Genomic DNA, 18,901 nt, shown 5'->3' with positions numbered 1-18,901 from the left:
GCACATCTAGACGATCCCCTGGTCATCTTACGTGATCCCCTTATTTCTGATCAATAAAAACTATAGCATATGTAAAATTAGATGATCCCCTGGTCATCTTACGTTATCCCCTTATATCCCTTCCATAATAAGAAAGAGGACGTGTATATCTAGATGATCGCCTGGTCACCTACGTGATCCAATGATATCAGTTCAATGAAAATTATTTTATGTGTACAAGTAGATGATCCCCTGGTCATCAAGTACGTGACCCGCTGATATCTGTTCAATGAAAAGTATAGTATATGTACATGGTCATCTTACGTGATCGCGTTGTATCTGTTCAATGAAAACTATATAGTATAAACTTGGTCCTCTTATAATGTGATTCCTAATATATTTTTCATATGAACAAAACTATACATTGTATGTATATTCAGATGATTCTTGATATCCTCACATAGGTTCATATGCTGATTAAATCATTTGGCATATGAATGAAAGCACCATTATTGCACGACTTAACACTTTAAAGCCTTTTTCCATTTTTATAAGACATTCGTGTATATTTATTAGGGGGGTTAAGCATATGCACTTACATACAGTAACACTGATCATTTCCACAGATTTATAGTCTATTTTAATCATGATGATAACGCTTTATAAGAAATTCGTGCTTTATTTATAGGCGGGGCTAAATATGCAAAGTGTACGCTTACTCGATCCCTTTTTCCGTTTACCTTACATTTTACAAAGCCAGGTCTAATATAAATTCGCAGTAAGTAACAGAAATATGGATGGATGGTTGGACTTTTTCTCCTACAAGAATTGTTTGTTTTTATTATTAAAACAAGCGATCATTCATATCTTTTTAATAAAATGAATTCATATCACCGTCATTTAACCTTGATTGGCGGACTTATTTTTAAGCTCAAGACTTCTTGTTTTTAATGAGAAATTCCCTCTAAATGGGGCTCTCAATGGGGGAAACAGATTTTAATATTAACGTTAAAATTATGGAAATTTCGTTTTACCTTGTTTTAAAGCATAAAATGAAAAGAAAATTTGTCTGTTTGTTGTGTAAGATGTAATTTTATTTCATCTCGTGAACTTTAAAAACAGTATTCTCACTCTTGGCTACGCCACTTGTGAGAATACTGTTTTTAAAGCCCACTCGATGAAATAAAATTTCATCTTACACACAAACAAACAAATATCCTCTATATATCATACAATTCCTTAATAAGTAAAAATGCAGTTATTTTGTAACGTAAACAGAAACAAATAAATTGGTGGTGTTCAACCTACCATCGGAAAAGAACCACTGCGCATGCGTCGGCGTTTGGAAAATCCTGTTCGCCATTTTGTTAATCTCTAATCACATATGTTGTTTTTACATTATTTTTAATATGCTTATTTATCAAAAAGGATTTAAAAGTAACTTTTTACATTTATCAGCGTTACTAGTATAGTTCTTATGAATGAAATGAATGTTTATTTTCTGATTTTGTACATCATTCTTTCACCGGAAGAGTTATTAAACATGCGTCTGCTAGCAATAGTCTGAATTATGTAGACGCTCATTAAAAGCACTGTGATATCTATATTTAGCCCAAAAGGATTTCAAAATGGCGGCGCCCAGTTAACTAAGGATTTTTTCACAGCTCATTAGGTATAGGATATATATTTTTTGAAATTTTTATTTACGTTTAATTTGATTTCATTTGAATTTATACGCCTCATACATGTTATCTAAGAGCGCTGCAGCCCTCGCGGGCCTTTGGCCCCGCTCAGTCTTTCCGCGTATAAATTAGAGAAAAAATATTTTATTGGAGTATTTAATTTAGATGTTTTATACATGAGTATGTTTATGATTAATTGATATAGATTAGATAAAAAAAATATTTTTAGCAAATAAGTATGCTTTTTAATGTGTTTATAATTTACTTGATTAGGATAATCATTCAATTTTAATTATTGGGTGAGTTTTTTTTATAAATAAGAAAAAAAAATATAAGAAAAAAATGATTTATAAATTTTAATTGCTAAATTCCATACTTTTGTATAATGAAGAAAGGAGTTCAAACTTCAATACACATGCGCGTTAAGTTTGCTGTCAGAGATAATTTAGGTGTTTATTAATTCATTATTCAAGAATCAAGGTGTTGATTAGATTAAAATACATGGAGCTGTGAAAAGGTGTTAAAACAAATATTACGTGAGAATATATTTAATTTTTTGAAAAAAACTGGGTAGTACTCAAAATATGAGTGAAACCCCTTTTTTAAATCCCCTCTTAGAATAGACACTGGCTTAAGCTATAGTAGTCCAAATATTTAGACGTAAACCTCGGATTTGAAGTTATTTTTTACATTGGTAAATTAAAATCCGCTTCAAAGTCTAAAGATATCTATTTAAAGCAATATCCATAGCAAAATGAAAAACAATAAACATGCACAAGCAGCCAAAATACCGCCATATTGAATTCCTGGAGGTACATCAACAAAAAAGACTAAACATTTTTGAAATTTTTACTGCGTGCACCTTTCAGCGTCTTAGATAACAACAGAAAAAAATTTCAATCAAACTAATTTCGTACTATTGTTTTTGAGTGGCGTCACAGCATGACAGGGTATTTCCAATATGGGGGTCAACTCAAAATGTCTTTCATGTGTCTTCTTAAATATATGGATAAATAAACTACGATAATATCGTGAGTAATTTTTGCATATTTTTACAGTTTTTGGGAAAATAATTATGCTTCCGTCTTTTATGCAATCAGTTGGTTTTTGTGATAAATAGCATTTAAGTTGTTATTTACCGGTAAATTCAAATCGACTCAAGAAGCATGTCGATTTGTGCTATAGGAAATAAGCCAAATAGGGAAAGACTTATTGTTCAGCTTATTGACTTTCTTGAAACTTATTGAAGTTGCCTTCTTTAAATCTGAAATCAAATGGGAAGTGATGCTTATTATTTTTTGAGTTATTGCCCTTTGTTAGTTTTCATATTTCATTTTTGTCCTGGCCATTTCTCCTAAACTATTTTGTTCACAAGGCGACACATCCGACTCGCGGAGTTCTAGTTATGATTTACAGAAGTTTTTATTGTTACTAATTATTATAACTTGTTAAACATGTATCGTATGATTACTGGAGGTTACGTACCATGGAGGAAACGTACCATTTTTGGAGGTTACTTACCTCAATATATATATATTTTGAAGTATATATGTACCATTAATATATTTTCATCTAATTTCTATAAAATATTTACAGAGTGAATATTTATGGCTTAATAATTCTAATAAAGGCTAAATGAACAAATTAATACATTAATATCACTTATTTCTGAAAAGACATACATGTATCATAATTCTTATCAAAGTAGGATAAGTGGCTCTGAATTTTTTTTTGATCCCTCATCCCTGTGTATCAAAGCTTGGTTTTGACCTAGTGCTGCTAAAGTAAAAAACAATGTATAAGAACAGATAGCATTGATTCATATTATATGACTTAATAAATGTGAGAACAAAAGCATTTCATAGCTAACTTGTCATCAGATTTCATTGCTTTTTAACATACACATTGAAACATGCTTTATTTGTCTTATATGAAATTGTATTTCAGAAATGGTATTAAGATTGAAGATGATAGATTGATAACAGCATAAAGGAATGAAGGCTATCAAGGACCTTGTATCACAGGTGTTCTATACACATGGTCTCCTTTGTGCTAGCCATCCATTCTCCATCCTTGTATCTGTGTGTGCAGTTATTATAATATTATGGTATGTATTTTCCTTCTAATGTGATATAAGGGATAGGGATTAAATCATTCTGTTTCTGGCTTCATAGCTGGAATTAAAGGCTCTTAATGTCACTGTACAATGTTATATTATTAAATTTATTTTGGATTTCAAATGGTATACAACACGGTAGAAACACATAATTTCTGTAATGCTCTAGTGAACCACTTCGCTACTGTGCCTTTTCTCAAGTAAAAAGTATCAACATTCATCCCTAGTGGGATTCAAATGTCTACTACAGGAAGGACAGAGACAAAGTGAATTTTTTGGATACAAATGCTGGTATCAACTTGCTGTTTATGCAAATAAGTGCCAGAATATTTTAGTATACAAATTAGGTGGTTTGAGGTGATTCTGCTGTTTTTAGTCCCCTACCGGTTTACCGGAGGGGACTTTAGGTTTACCCTCCGTCCGTCTGTCTGTCTGTCCGTCCGTCCGTCTGTCCGTCCCTCAGTCCGTCCGTCCATCCACAAAACTGGATCCCGCGATAACGCAAAAAGTACTGAAAATATTTTAATGAAACTTGATATATGGATAGATGGCAGTATGGAGATTATGCACGTCTTTTTCTTTTCTTCCTATGTTGAAAATTCTGGTTGCTATGGCAACAAATAGACTGAAAATATGACAAATTTTACACATAAACTGGATCCCGCGATAACGCAAAAAGTACTGAAAATATTTTTATGAAACTTGATATATGGATAGATGGCAGAATGGAGATTATGCACGTCTTTTTCTTTTCTTCCTATGTTGAAAATTCTGGTTGCTATGGCAACAAATAGACTGAAAATATGGCAAATTTTACACATAACCTGGATCCAGTGATAACACAAAAAGTATTGAAAATATGTTTATGAAACTTGACATATGGGTAGATGGCAGTATGGAAATTATGCACATCCTTTTCTTATCTTCCTATGTTGAAAATTCTGGTTGCTATGGCAACAAATAGACTGAATTTCAAGATTTCTTATTCTAGTTTTTAAGTTTTTTACTATAAGTTCTTTATTTCTTAAGGTATTTTCTTCAAACTTTAAATATAAGTTGCTTGTCATCAACCACATCATATGTGACAAGGTTTACAACTCTAGTACAAAATTTATCAGAATTACCTCCCTTGAACTTAAAATTTTCATGAAAAAACATTGTTTTTTTTAATAACTTCTTTTTCTGAATGTATCTACTTCAAACTTCATATAAATGTTTCTTATTGTCACTCAACATTTGTGAGTGTTCAATACTCTAGCAAGACTATTTCCAGAATTATGCCCCTTTTGAACTTAGACTTTTTTTTGAGAAATTGGTAATTTTTACTCCAACTTCTTCAATCATGATAGGATTTTAAATATGTTATATTTTGATAACAGGGATGTTTAAAAATAACTTTAGAGTGTCCTTCAGTCCGTCTGTCTGTACATAAAAACTGTATCCTGTGATCACTTTTAAAGAACTTTTTCAACAAATTTACTTAAAATTGGAACCTAAGTGAATGGCCCTTCAGAATGTTGCTTGGGCTCTTACCGGTAGGGGACTTATGGATTGCTTGCAATACTATGATAATTGCTTGTTTTAAATGATTTCTGGTTTAATAGTATCCTATGATAAGAAAAATCTTATATTTTTAGCAATTTCAAACAGTCAGGCTGCATAAAAGTTGTCAAAGAAGTGATACAAATTTTGCTTTTGTTTCGTCAATGCTAAATGTGCAATTTGTATAATAATGTTAACTTTTCACACATCTTTTCTTTTAGCTACCCATTGCTGTATGTGCCTCTACCTGGCAACATACCTGGTGAGTATGTTACATCAGTGAAGAATTACAAAGTGCCACCAAAAGCTTTCACCAAGGGAGATAAATCATTTGATACAACAGATATAACAAGCATACCAAGATGGGTAATGAATAATTTTTTAATGTTAGCCATTTTACATATATCAGCATTATAGAGCCAAGCTAGCCTGTTTGTAATATTGTAGTCTGACTAGTCTAACACTTATTACCTGTGTTTATCTTTATTTTTAAGCTCCACTTAAGGCACATTCTGCCTCAGAAACAAATAAATCTTTACTTCTTTAGAAAGGGCAAACTGAAACATGAACTTTATAATGTTTAAATGATGGTTTTAGAGAATGTTAGAAACTTGTTACCTGAAGAAAGTAACAATTTGTCATGAAAGAAGCAAAATGTAAACAAAGTAGTATGTTGACTGCCATACCAAATACTCATTCAGCATAACAGTAATGATTGCCAAAAAGCAACAAATGAAAAAGATGGTTTAGGTAATTGGCCAGTGAGTAATTTTTGGATACTATACATGTAAAAGTACACTAGTAGTAAAAAACATTTGAAAAATAAAGTTGAACGCATTTCTTAGGCAGGCCTTAAAGGGATATTCAGGCAAAATAATGACAACAATATTAAAATGATTTTATGTACTCAAATCAGGCTAAAATGACGTTTCTTGAAGTTTCAGCGTGAATTTCTGTTTGAATTTTATATATTTTGGGTTTGAAACGTAAATATATCTATATATGTTGAACAAAATTTAGACGCCAATAAAATCACCAAATAGTTTTAAAACAAGTCACATGACTTTAACAAACACTTGAGGTTACAATAACAGATATTTTGGATATTGTATTATTGAAACAAGTATATGTCATTCATTTGACATGTTCTTTAACGTTTCCAGAGTTCACTTTGACAAATATTGCGAAATCATAGCGCTCTAACCTGACCCATGCGGGTCAAGTTAGGAAACCACCATTTTATTCTTTATACTAAAAAAAGTTTTGTTCCATTGACTGTCTAATATATTTATTTTAAGGGCATGTACAGAATAATGAATGAAAATTTCAAAACTAAGAAATGAAAATTTTGCCTGTGTCTCCCTTTAACCTATTCATTAAGGTCCATTTTCTCAGAAACTATAAGTTATTCACCTCTAATGTGGTAATCATGTTTATTGTCATGAAAGGATGCCATTTAAAAAGCGGGATAATCTGGAAAAAAAAATGGCACTGTTGTGCCCTTTTTTAACTTAAATTTTTAAACCCTGACTAAAGGGTTCTTTTTGATGTTATAATATTTAATAATGCTAATGCATGTAAAATCTATATGAAAAATAGTTTATATCGTGTAATAAATAGTTAATATCATTTAATTAATTAACAGTACAAGGGTCCATCTCAAGCATATATACAACAGCTGGTAGTCAAGACAACAGTGTCACCATGGGAACCAACTCAACATGATCCTTTAGATGCCTTGTATGCACCACTGACCAAGGTGTTCAAAATCCTGGAAGAAGTGGAGAAGTTAAGACATCAGCATGGGTATAAATTTATTTAATTTTGTTTCCAGAACTTTGTGGTAAATCATTAATTTTGAGTACCGTAATACTAGTATCACGACATTGCTTACATTGGACAGTTAAAACCGTCTAAAACAGAAATTTGTAAAAGTTTTAAGAAAAAACCCAGTGATAGCATGTTATTATTTTGATGTATATATGTTTCAGGGAAGAAGAGAAATCTCTGGTGAATTGTTGTTTGCGTGTATCCGAACCACTGCGTTCTAAATACATTGACAAGTTGTTACCAGAATATGCCTGCCTCGTACTATCTCCAGCTAATCTGTGGCAGAAAAATCTGAACAGGTCTTGTACAAAGTTTTCATCTTTATACTTTACATTGATATTGGTTACAATGACCACTACTACATTAGAATTAAGACCAGGTTTTGCTGATAAAAGTTCTCATAGGATTTATCTAAACTTTTAGAACACCAATTATGATTTTGACTGTTATCATACCACTATGATACCAATGCCTCTTTTGCAACTTTGTAAAAATGGTATTTGACCTGACATCATTTGCGTTATACAAACATAGCCTGAAGACAGACTTAATGTTAATGTTAAACTATAAGTGTGTGCCAATGAAAATTTATTAATTTAACTGTATTAAATCAGCTCTTAATTTGGATATGTGATAAATAAACTATTATATTTGTGTAGCTTCATTACTAAATTAATTGATTTTTTATTTTTCAACATGTCCAATAAATTCAGTATTGAATCTACACTCTTTCAATGTCATTATATTAATATTTCTATACTGACAGTATAGAATCAAGCTAGCCATCATATTATTTACATTTTGTTATAGAATACTCTTAAAATAACAATTGACTGTTCCAAATTCAAAGCAAGAAAAGTCCATTGTACATATGATGCAATAATATTTATTTTTTTACAATTTTATTGACATTTAAATGCTACTAATTGTATTTCCATGAATTGTGCTTTGAGTATGCATGATGGATAAAAAGTTTTCAGGAATATTTCACAACAGGATTTTGGGACACCTTACACCGTTTTTCTCTGTATAAAACTGTAAAAGTCAGTATTGTTAAGATTTATTCATTTCCAACTTTTAGCCATGAATTGTAAATAGTATTGAGGGATCTGCATTAAGTTTTTAATTTTAGTAACATTTATTATTGGTACAGATTTCTGGAAGATAAAGAAGTGTTACGAACCATTTACAAGAGGTATAACCAAGCTCTGGATGCGCCACCTGGTATCAGAGGTATATATTTGCTTATATAATATGCTTCATTTGTGTTTTCTGATCTAACTTTTGACTTCATTTCTTCATTCACTTTAACAATCTATCTTTGTTGATGTTTGTTAATGGAAATACATGTTGGTTAAAATTTATCTTTTCCAGATACATGCAATGTCAAACCAAAAATAACTTATTATGTGCATCCAGTTGTTATCATTTATGTTTTTAGCTCACCTGTCACAAAGTGACAGGGTGAGCTTTTGTGATCGCTTTTCGTCCAGCGTCCGTCCGTCGTCCGTCCGTCGTCCGTAAACTTTTACTTTAAATGACATCTCCTCATAAACCACTAAGCCAATTTCGTCCAAACTTCACAGGAATGTTCCTTTGGTGGTCACCTTTGAAAATTGTTCAAAGAATTTAATTCCATGCAGAACTCTGGTTGCCATGGCAACCAAAAGAAAAAACTTTAAATATCTTCTTCTAAAAAAACCCAAATGCTAGAGCTTAGATATTTGGCATGAAACATCTTGTAGTGAGTGTCTAACAAGTTTGTTCAAATAAAAGCCCTGGGGTCAAAATTGGCCCCGCCCCAGGGGGTCATTGATTTCCCCTATATGCATATAGTAAAAAACTTAAAAAAACTTCTTTTAAAGAACCGAAAGAGCAAGAGCTAAGATATTTAGCATGAAACGTGTTCTAATGGATGTCTACCAAGTTTGTTCAATGAAAAGCCCTGGGGTCAAAATTGGCCCCACCCCGGGGGTCATTGGTTTTCCCTATATGCATATAGTAAAAACTTAAAAAAACTTCTTTTAAAGAACTGAAAGAGCTAGAGCTAAGATATTTAGCATGAAACATGTTCTAATGGATGTCTACCAAGTTTGTTCAAATAAAAGCCCTGTGGTCAAAATTGGCCCCGCCCCGGGGCGTCATTGATTTTCCTTATTTACGTAAAGCAAAAACTTAAAAAATCTTTCTTTAAAAGAACCAAATAGCTAAGGTGTAGATACTAAGCACGAAACATCTTCTAATGAGTGTCTACCAAGTTTGTTCAAATAAAAGCCCTGGGGTCAAAATTGGCCCACCCCGGGGGTCATTCATTTTCCTTATAAGTGTTTAACAAAAACTTAATAAATCTTCTTTGAAAAAACTCAAAAAGCTAAGGTTTAGATATTAAGCACGAAACATCTTCTAGTGAGTGTCTACCAAGTTTGTTCAAATAAAAGCCCTGGGGTCAAAATTGGCCCACTTCGGGGGTCATTCATTTTCCTTATATGTGTATAACAAAAACTTAAAAAATCTTCTTTGAAAAAACCCGAATAGCTAGAGTTTAGATATTAAGCATGGAACATTTGCTAGTTAGTGTTTACAATGATTGTTCAAATAAAAGCCCTGGGGTCAAAACTGGCCCTGCCCCAGGTGTGTCATTGTTTTTAACTACAGTAAAACGTGTATTAAGCGACCGGGCAAGGGAAACACCAAAAACGGTCGCTTAATGAAACGGTCTCTTAAGACAGTCAGCATGATATAAAAGTCAAAATTTATAAATGACATCTTTTTTATTCGATGGGATTGTTTTTTCAACTTCATTTTTATATAAATGTTGAATAATAAGTACGCTCCGATAATCTAAACGGATGCAAATGTAAAAATAACGTTCTGATATTTATTGACAAAACAGTTTTGATCCATTACGTACATGTTTGACATTTTTTCCAGAATTTTTTAACTTCTCCGTTGTTTTTCCTTGTCTCCAACACGAAAACCCTATTAGTGAATATGTTTTCTGTTGTGCATTTTTTCATTTAAAGTAAACAAACTACATGTATTTGTTACGATTAATTTAATGGCTGATCAAGTTCAAGGTCAATTCAATGCAGTCTAAATGTCAACAAGCGAAGCGTATACACCATCTCAGTATGGGCGGAGCGTTGCATTGTTTATCCGATATTATTGGATAATACACGTCACGCGTATACTTAACTTCATTTGCGTACGCTAAAACGGTATGGGAAATAGAGTTTTTCACACGTTTATTGTTGTGTTTTGATTGCTGACACTTGTGACATAACGAGGTGGCGTTCTCTAAAAACACAATTACTTGACAGGTAAAAGTGGTCGTTTAATGAAAAGATTGATGTCAATTAGGTGACTAATTAGCGGTCGCTGGTTGCGTTGAGCAAAAGTCGCTTAATACATTAAAGATATAGAGAGAAAATGATCGGGGGGAATTTAAAGTGGTCGTTTAAGACAAAAGTCGCTTAATACACGTGGTCGCATGGGCTGTAAGTTAGACTGTATATGTGTAAAAAAAAAACTTGAAAAAAATCTTCTTTTAAAAAACGAGCTAGACCTTAGATGTTTAGCATGAAACATCTTCTAATGGGTGTCTACCAAGTTTGTTCAAATAAAAGCCCTGGGGTTTAAACTGGCCCCGCTCCGGGGGCCTATATACAGGTGAGCGACTTCAGGGCCATCATGGCCCTCTTGTTAGTCATTATGTCTCCCAAAATGTTTTCATATTCATTATTGTGTTTGCCTTTACTGTCTGTCCGTCCATCCACATTAAGCTTGTTCGGCCTTCATAGGTCATATTACTGGTTGGATTTCAACCAAACTTTACAGGAGTGATCAGCACCAGTTGTGCACATCACCTGCAAATTCCGCTTGGCTTCTCAAAATGGCCGCCAGAGCTAAAAATAGGAAAATCTTGTCCACCCTTCACAGGTCAAACTACTGGTGGAATTTCAACCAAACTTTTTAGGAGTGATCAGTACCATCCCTAGTTGTGCACATCACAGCCATGTTTGGCTTTGATGCACAAAATGGCTACCAGAGCTAAAATTAGAAAAATCTTGTCCGGCCTTCACAGGTCAAACTACTGATGGGATTGCAACCAAACTTTACAGGAGTGATCAGTACTATCCCTAGTTCTGCACAATACCAGCATGTTTCACTTCGGTGCACAAAATGGCCACCAGAGCTTAAAATAGGAAAATCTTTTCTGTCCTTAACAGGTCAAACTACTGGTGGGATTTCAATGAAACTTCGTATGAGTCACTATACACAGTTTTGGGAGACTTTGTTTTTGTGACAAAAACCCTTGTGGTTAATACTTTATGACCTTGCTACAACATTCAACTTTGTCACTTATTTATTCTAGTAGTAAAAAATTATTTATAAATAACACCCATCTGTTGTAAACTTTTAGATATTATATTGATTTACAGATGTTTTGTTTGGGTTGCCATGGAAACAGACTGGGATATCCAGATATTTTATCAGAAATAGACAGAGGACTATATCATTTGCTATCACACTTGTCCTGAAGAAGTATGATGAAAGGTAAGAGTGATAAAAGCATAAGTACATCTTCCTCTTGTGGTTGAGGGGTTGCCTGTAATGGTTGAGGCATAAGAATTGCAGCCACCCTTAAACCCTATGTTTTGGTAAGAGGGGAATAAATGGGTTTATGCAAAACATGATTTTGAATTACTGGTGTGTATGTGTGTCTTTGCTCCAGCAGGTGAGAAGGTTTTAAGTTTGTAACACCCAAGGTTAGCCAAAATCATCTTTCCTGTTTCGGGGCCATTTGACCTAAATTGTGTTGGTGTGTTGTAAAACCAAACCAAACCAAACAAAATAAAATGACATCTGGGTCAGTGTTTTCCTATGTCTTTAACTGTTTATACTGAAAAATGTGTAATGGAATGTTGTCATATGACTAACAGACAACTACAAAACTATCTGTATAATTAAGGAACAGTTATAATTGGCCATTTATAAAGGTTCTTAAACCTTTTTGGTTTGTCAATATTGTTTTGTTTTGTATATTAGAATATTTTTAAGGTATGTTTTAAAATTATGATATTGTCACTAAAAGATAACATGTAACAATTCTTAAAAAAACTACACCTGATTTATGTATTTATGATTATTTTTTGCAGTTTTGTGGGGAATCTGCGGACAAAGCTGGAAACCGTTTATCCGGATACAGTGTTAAATGTGAACAATTCTCATATAGATCATATTGTACACCTACATTATAAAGATATCAACATCTATTTTGAATACATTCATCTTATAGTCTTGTATCTGGTGCTACTCATGTATCTCTACTTCTCTGTCAGTAAGTATAACCTTTTAGAATGAAATATATATTTTTAGTCAGTCTGTTTCCAAAAAACAAAAAGTCGAGCTATTATGATTGCTGTGATGTCTTCTTTGTTTTCATAGATGTGCAAAAACTTCTATGTAGCTTATTACTCAAACAATTTTAAAGGTATCATTTAAAGGTATCAATATGAAGCTTGGACTGTGCTTAAGAAATAAACATTACTCTTACATGAAAACTAACAAGGACGTTGTTTATTATAAATTGTAGAGAAGATAGAAATGGTAAAGTCCAAGTGGGGTTTGGCATTCAGTGCTGTGGTTACGGTGGTATCGTCATTGTTGATCTCAGTCAGTGTGTGTTCCATATTTGGTCTGAACACGAGACTTAACGGAGGGTAAGCTTTTCTCTTTTAATGTAGGTGTTAACAGATTTATTTCCATTTATTCCTTAATTTATATGAAATCATACAACTTGCACTTTATATTGTATGTGAAATTGATAAAATTTACCAACAATGTAGATTATGACTAGGGCGTCCGTGGCCGAGTGGTTAAGGTCGTTGACTTCAAACCACTTGCCCCTCACTGCTGTGGGTTCGAATCCCGACAGGGACTTTGGATTCTTTCATGTGAGGAAGCTATCCAGCTAGCTTACGAAACGTCGGTGGTTCTACTCCGGTGCCTGTTCATGCCTGAAAAAATGCACGGAAGGGCACCTGAGATCTTCCTCCAGCAGTAAAGCTGGAATGTCGCCATATGACCTATGATATGTCGGTGTGATGTAAAACCCAATCAAAAAAAAAAAAAATATGACTATATATATTGCTGAAATAATAAAAGTTAGTGTTCACAAGGATGGGTATATTTTGAATGATATCTGATTCATAATGATATATAAAGTTATATGTTATTATAATTACATTTACTTTTTGTTTAAGGAAGTTAAGAAAGTATCCTTTTACAACCTGGAATTTTAGTGTACCAAGAAACAAACTTGGACTTATCCTAAAAAAAGGTAAAGATTGAAAAAACGAACACAAGGAATAAAGTTAGCTAAAGATAGCATGGGTATTTATGCAGTTAATTTTATCCTTGTTTATTTCAAACAGGGAGATATTCCCCTATTTGGTAGTGTTGATTGGTGTAGAAAATGTGCTGGTGATGACCAAGTCTGTTGTTTCAACTTCTGTAGAACTGGATGTGAAATATAGAGTTGCTACAGGTATGTTAAATAAGTTTATTGTTAACCGTTTAAATACCATGCTGGAACAGAAAATGATCAGCCTTTGCCACCAGTATAGGGCCAGGCATGTCTGCACATCTATACATTCTGACCATACTCTATACTGTTGACTGACCTAACTTCATATCTTTATTTTGAGACATCTAAAATTGATAATGATTAGTTTCAAAAATGGAAGCTGGACAAGTCCATGTAAGAAATGCACCAGGTTAAGGGTTAAGTAGATATGCTGATGTCAACAGTGGTAGTACCAGTTTTGAGCAAGAGACGCTCTACCGTCCCTGTTGTGTTTCAGTATGTTTATAATACAATCAGCAAAATGAAACTTTGAGAATAAAGAATCTTGTCTATTGAATGAAGTTATTGTGGATAGTGTAGAAATTAATATATATAATGTTAACGCTTTCTCTGCAGAGTTTATGGAACAGTTTTGTCTTTCTTTGATTTTAGAACATTCCATTAAAATTTAAAGGGATTTCAGTTAGAAATTTAAAAAATGTGCTATCAACAGTATAGAGCCTTCTCAGACCGAACAAATGTGCAGTCTGGCTTTGGCAAAGGGAAATCACTTTTCGGTTCAGCATGTTATGGGTTATAAACTGTCAAGTGAATGGATTAGATTTTTTAAGCCAGGCTAAACTTATAAAAGTTAAAACTTTTCATGTATATTAGGCTTACAGTCTTTTGCAGTAGCTTTTTTGCTGCATTCAAAACTTAGCATTAACACTTATAATCTTTAAACACAAGTCTGGACCATTGTGGTTACTGACTTTGAAGTAATATTCCTTTACAGATGATTCTTACCTTGCAATTTTTTAATTGATGCACCAAAGGGCACCTAAGGTTTTTCCAGATCTGTGAAGTTGCAAAGTGGCCTAGTAACGTTGATAACATTGGATTAACCATAAAACTTGAGTTGCGTTTCGTGCGATTGCTTGATTTTTCTATATATACATGCATATTTTAAAATTAATAGCTGAATGTTTCTACATAATACAATAGATCAATATTTCACGAGCCTGTTTCTCTATTCAGGTCTAAGTAAGGAGGGATGGTACATAACGAAGAATCTGCTGATAGAGTTAGTCATCATTATGGTGGGCTTCTTCACCTTTGTACCTGCCATACAGGTCTGTTGTCATTATCATTATCCATAGTTAATTAACTATTTAGATAACAAATTATTGACTCTGTGAGAGGAGAGTTTTACTAGAAATAAAGAAATTTGTTTTAATCTTTTACTGTTTTATTTTTAGGAACATTATTCTTTTGTACTCCGGTATTTAAATTGAGAATTTATTCACAAGGTTTAGAAATTTAGAATTAGTATTTTTGTTCTATACATGTGTGTATATATCTTTTTTTTGATAACCTATTCTCTGCATAGGAAAAGGAAATTTTATTTTTTCTCATATATATGTTTCATTGATATGTTTTATAAAATGATGTCAAGTAAAAAATTTAAAAAGACTGCATGCATAGAGATAAGTAATTAGATAGTAAGGTAAATTATAGTAAAATAGCATTGTTATTCTTGTATTGTAGGAGTTTTGTTTGTTTGCACTAGTTGGCCTGCTCACAGATTTCACGTTACAGATGGTGTTTTTTGTTACAGTACTGTCAGTGGATATCAGGAGAATGGAGGTGATACAGCATTTATATAATTAGCAGTAATTGACTTCAACTCAATTGCCTCTCACCAAAACTGATGTTTTTATCCGCACCAGTACTTTAAATTCTTTAATGTGAGAAAGCTATCCAACTAGCTTAAATTCTACTCAGGTGCCCAACAAAATAAATGAATATATATATATTTAGCTAATATTCACCTTTGTTGTTTTTTTTTTTAATTATAATGATATAAGTTGAATAATTATGATATCTGATTTCAAAACATTTTTAAAAAGCAAGAAACACTTTTTTTTTCAAAATAAAAGCTTGAAAGATGCTATAATTTGAAAATTGAAATTATTCTTTGCTCAACAGAATAACAGTATTTCAAATGAGTATCACATAGCACATTTACTTTGGTAAATCAACTTCTAGTAAATCAACAGTTTTATGAAAATAATTTCAAACACTAAATTGGTTAGTGTTTATTAGCATTTTCTAAATTAGATGGTCTTGACCAATTTAATTTTGTAAATGCTTACTTATAAATAAACACTAACCTATACTTAAAGTGTATAAAGCTAAACATCTGCTGCCTGTAGTTTACAAAATCAGTTTTTGAATTTGGCAACAAAACTTACAAAATACCAGTATGAAAGTAATATGTATTTTTATTCAATTTTACCCATGAAATATGGTGCTATATCAGTCAATTATATTTCATATTTTTTAAAAATAAATATGAAAGTGGGCGGAGTCAAAACTCATATTTATTTTAAGGGACTTCTTTCGCCTGCCGTTTTGTTTAAAAAATCTGATAAATACAAAACAACTTTTTCTTGAATTTTGTTTTAAAAACTATCTAGTATGATAGAAAATGGTCTAAGAAAATTAATCCGAACACCAATATCTTTAATTCAGTAATTAACGCTGTACAGACGTTTAAAGAGTTGTTTACATGATGTCACAATGTAGCACTAAACGCGCGTGCTTACGCATAAATTACTGCGCGCTGTACAATTGCAGTTGGTAGCAAGAAAGAGGATTCGTTACCATTTTCTTTGATAATGAAATTAAATAAAAAGGTTATTTTTTCGTTTTTCGTGAAATATGGAATATATTTTCACTCAACATGATAAAATGCCACATATTTTCACTCGCTGTACGGGCTCGTGAAAATATGTGGCATTTTATCATGTTTCGTGAAAATATATTCCATATTTCACGCAAACGAAAAAATATCCTCTTAATATTCACTTAAGAGCAAATTACACTTGTGAGATATCATTGTTAATTGGAAAAAACTGCTTTAAATAGTAGCATAATATTTTGAACTGGAAACTGTTTATTCAGTTAACATATAATACATACTATGTTACAACTCTTTCAGGAATAACATTATGACTTTAATCTTTTAAAGACACTTAAAGCTAACATAATTGACATTTAATTAAATTAACAGCTTGTAAGAATTTGTAGAATTCAAAGCTTGAAATTTTGAGTGCAGTTTTTATTATGGTGTTTTTTTTCTCTTTTTACAAGAAATATTATGGTTATATTACATTGGTGCCTGCATGCATCTGACATCATCCATAAAAACAGCATTAAAAGTCTTTGTAGTAAAGCTGGAAAGTGATTATATGACTTAACGGTGTTGATATGACTTTAAATCAAATCAAAACAAACAAAAACAAATATGTTGAGGTTTTAGAATAAAGTAATAGAGTTGAACTCTCCATATCTGTCTTTTTTTTCAAATTAAAGCTTAATGAGATTCTGTGCTACAGTATGAAGTATCTAAACATTCCAAATTTATTTTTCATTCCAGTTGTCAGATCTCCATAAACACAAACAGGACACCTCAACACCATCAGATCTTGTACAGTTAGAACCTCTCTTCAAATGCCCATTCAAAACCAGTCTGCCCACAGATCGTGTCAGACTCCAGCCAAGATTTAATCTGTCTACTGGCATGGGAATGATTTCATCCCGAGGGACACCTGTGTCTCCCAGGGTACAGCATGAGGAGAGATTATTCCAGCGTGAATCATTTCTAGATTTACCCCGGAGATTAAGGTTGCTGTATTTCTGGGCCAGTACTAGAGTTGTTCAAAGATTTATCATGGTAAGTGCAAACATTTTATATCTTGTTTTCTCACTTGACAGTATTCAAGTGTGAGTTAAATTTTCAAATTTTTAGAAATAATTTGACCATGAATAAACATAATGTTTGTAAATATGACTTGGTTTAGAGAATAAAGCAAATTAAGAAACCTTAAGTCAGAATTTTGCCTTATTTTGGTGTTATGTGTTGTCCATTGAAATCTGTTTTGTTTGTTAAATGTGACAGTATTACAAATACAGAATTTATTTCTTTGGTTTATATTTATTGTATATGATTTCAGCTGTGTCCGCTTATATGAATTATTCTTCTTGTATATGAGTTTAGGTGTGTTCACTTGTATGGATATTTCTTATTGTATATAATTACAGGTGTGTTCAGTTGTTTGGATTATTCTTATTGTATACAAGACTGGTTTAGTTCATCATATTACCAACACATCATTCAGTATTAATGGTACAGTTATACCAGACTCTGTAGATGACCTGGAACAAATGATCAAATTACAGGTAATGTCTTACGCAATGCCCTAAAACCTACCCCTCCAACACACCCCCACAACCATCTTCCCATTTTAAAGAAAATATGAAGATATATTTAGTAACAAAACAAGGGACCTTTCTACTATTATAGAAAGTTACAAAAGAATCAATGTCTTGTTTCCATTTCTTGGCACATTTATCCATCTGTCTGTTTGACTCCATGCTGTAAACCAGATTTCAGCTAAATGTATTTTGATATGATGGATATATATGTTGGATATATTCACATGCACCAATTGCACTGTAAATATGAAGGAATGTTAGAATAAAGCAGAAATTGTATTAAAGTAACACTGACTTATACAAATGGATTCATAGTGCTTCCATGCTTTTACAAGGTGTGTGTTTAACCTCGGCATTTAATGAAACAGTTACAAGTAAGCAGTCACTTAATCTATTCATGACTATATTTGAATTAGTATCAATGATTTAGTGAATTAGTATGCATAAACATTTATAAAGAGAAGTTGTCACTACTTTATGGTTTCACTTTATCAAATGTGATAGGTGCTTGAAATTGCGTCATTGTAAGAAAATCAGCTTCACTCTTGAAATGATTTTTTTTCAGGAGCAGACAACTACTGCTGATCAGAACAAGATTAATGTATTATCTCCCTTGGCCTATTTTTGGCAACAGGATGATGAGGATTTGGGTTCGGTCAAACATACTGACCTAGAATTATGGAGGAAGCTCTCACATGTACACTGGGTCACCATGTTTAACTATTATAATATCAGTATTGTTGGAAAGTAAGATCATTACTCTTATCCATTTGAAATTTTTAAATGCTTTTTATGCTTTTTGTATTTTGTTCTGTGCATTTAACGTTGTTACATCCTGTATCAATGATTATTCTGTACAATTTAGACTAACCATGTGTTTGATTAATTTCACTTCAATACAGT

At 32.4% G+C, this 18,901-nt stretch overlaps 1 protein-coding gene across 2 annotated transcripts in view; it reads left to right on the top strand.

Moving 5' to 3' along the window:
* The window catches only part of LOC132727278 (sterol regulatory element-binding protein cleavage-activating protein-like), a 36,041-nt gene that overhangs the window by 9,067 nt on the left and 8,073 nt on the right, over positions 1-18,901 (top strand). For both annotated transcript variants that reach the window (XM_060712711.1, XM_060712709.1), the window contains exons 2-15: positions 3,609-3,768; positions 5,541-5,685; positions 6,965-7,125; positions 7,311-7,448; positions 8,303-8,382; positions 11,592-11,706; positions 12,309-12,490; positions 12,746-12,872; positions 13,587-13,699; positions 14,756-14,850; positions 15,266-15,364; positions 17,160-17,456; positions 17,825-17,962; positions 18,564-18,745. In XM_060712711.1, coding sequence (XP_060568694.1) covers positions 3,656-3,768; positions 5,541-5,685; positions 6,965-7,125; positions 7,311-7,448; positions 8,303-8,382; positions 11,592-11,706; positions 12,309-12,490; positions 12,746-12,872; positions 13,587-13,699; positions 14,756-14,850; positions 15,266-15,364; positions 17,160-17,456; positions 17,825-17,962; positions 18,564-18,745 — 1,985 coding nt within the window. In that variant the 5' untranslated portion in view covers positions 3,609-3,655. The remainder of the gene's footprint in view (positions 1-3,608; positions 3,769-5,540; positions 5,686-6,964; positions 7,126-7,310; positions 7,449-8,302; positions 8,383-11,591; positions 11,707-12,308; positions 12,491-12,745; positions 12,873-13,586; positions 13,700-14,755; positions 14,851-15,265; positions 15,365-17,159; positions 17,457-17,824; positions 17,963-18,563; positions 18,746-18,901) is intronic.

The sequence above is a fragment of the Ruditapes philippinarum genome, unplaced genomic scaffold (genome assembly GCF_026571515.1).
Source record: "Ruditapes philippinarum isolate M1 unplaced genomic scaffold, ASM2657151v2 ctg3604_1_1_1_1, whole genome shotgun sequence".
Lineage (NCBI taxonomy): Eukaryota > Metazoa > Mollusca > Bivalvia > Venerida > Veneridae > Ruditapes > Ruditapes philippinarum.
This window is presented reverse-complemented; position numbering and strand designations above follow the sequence as displayed.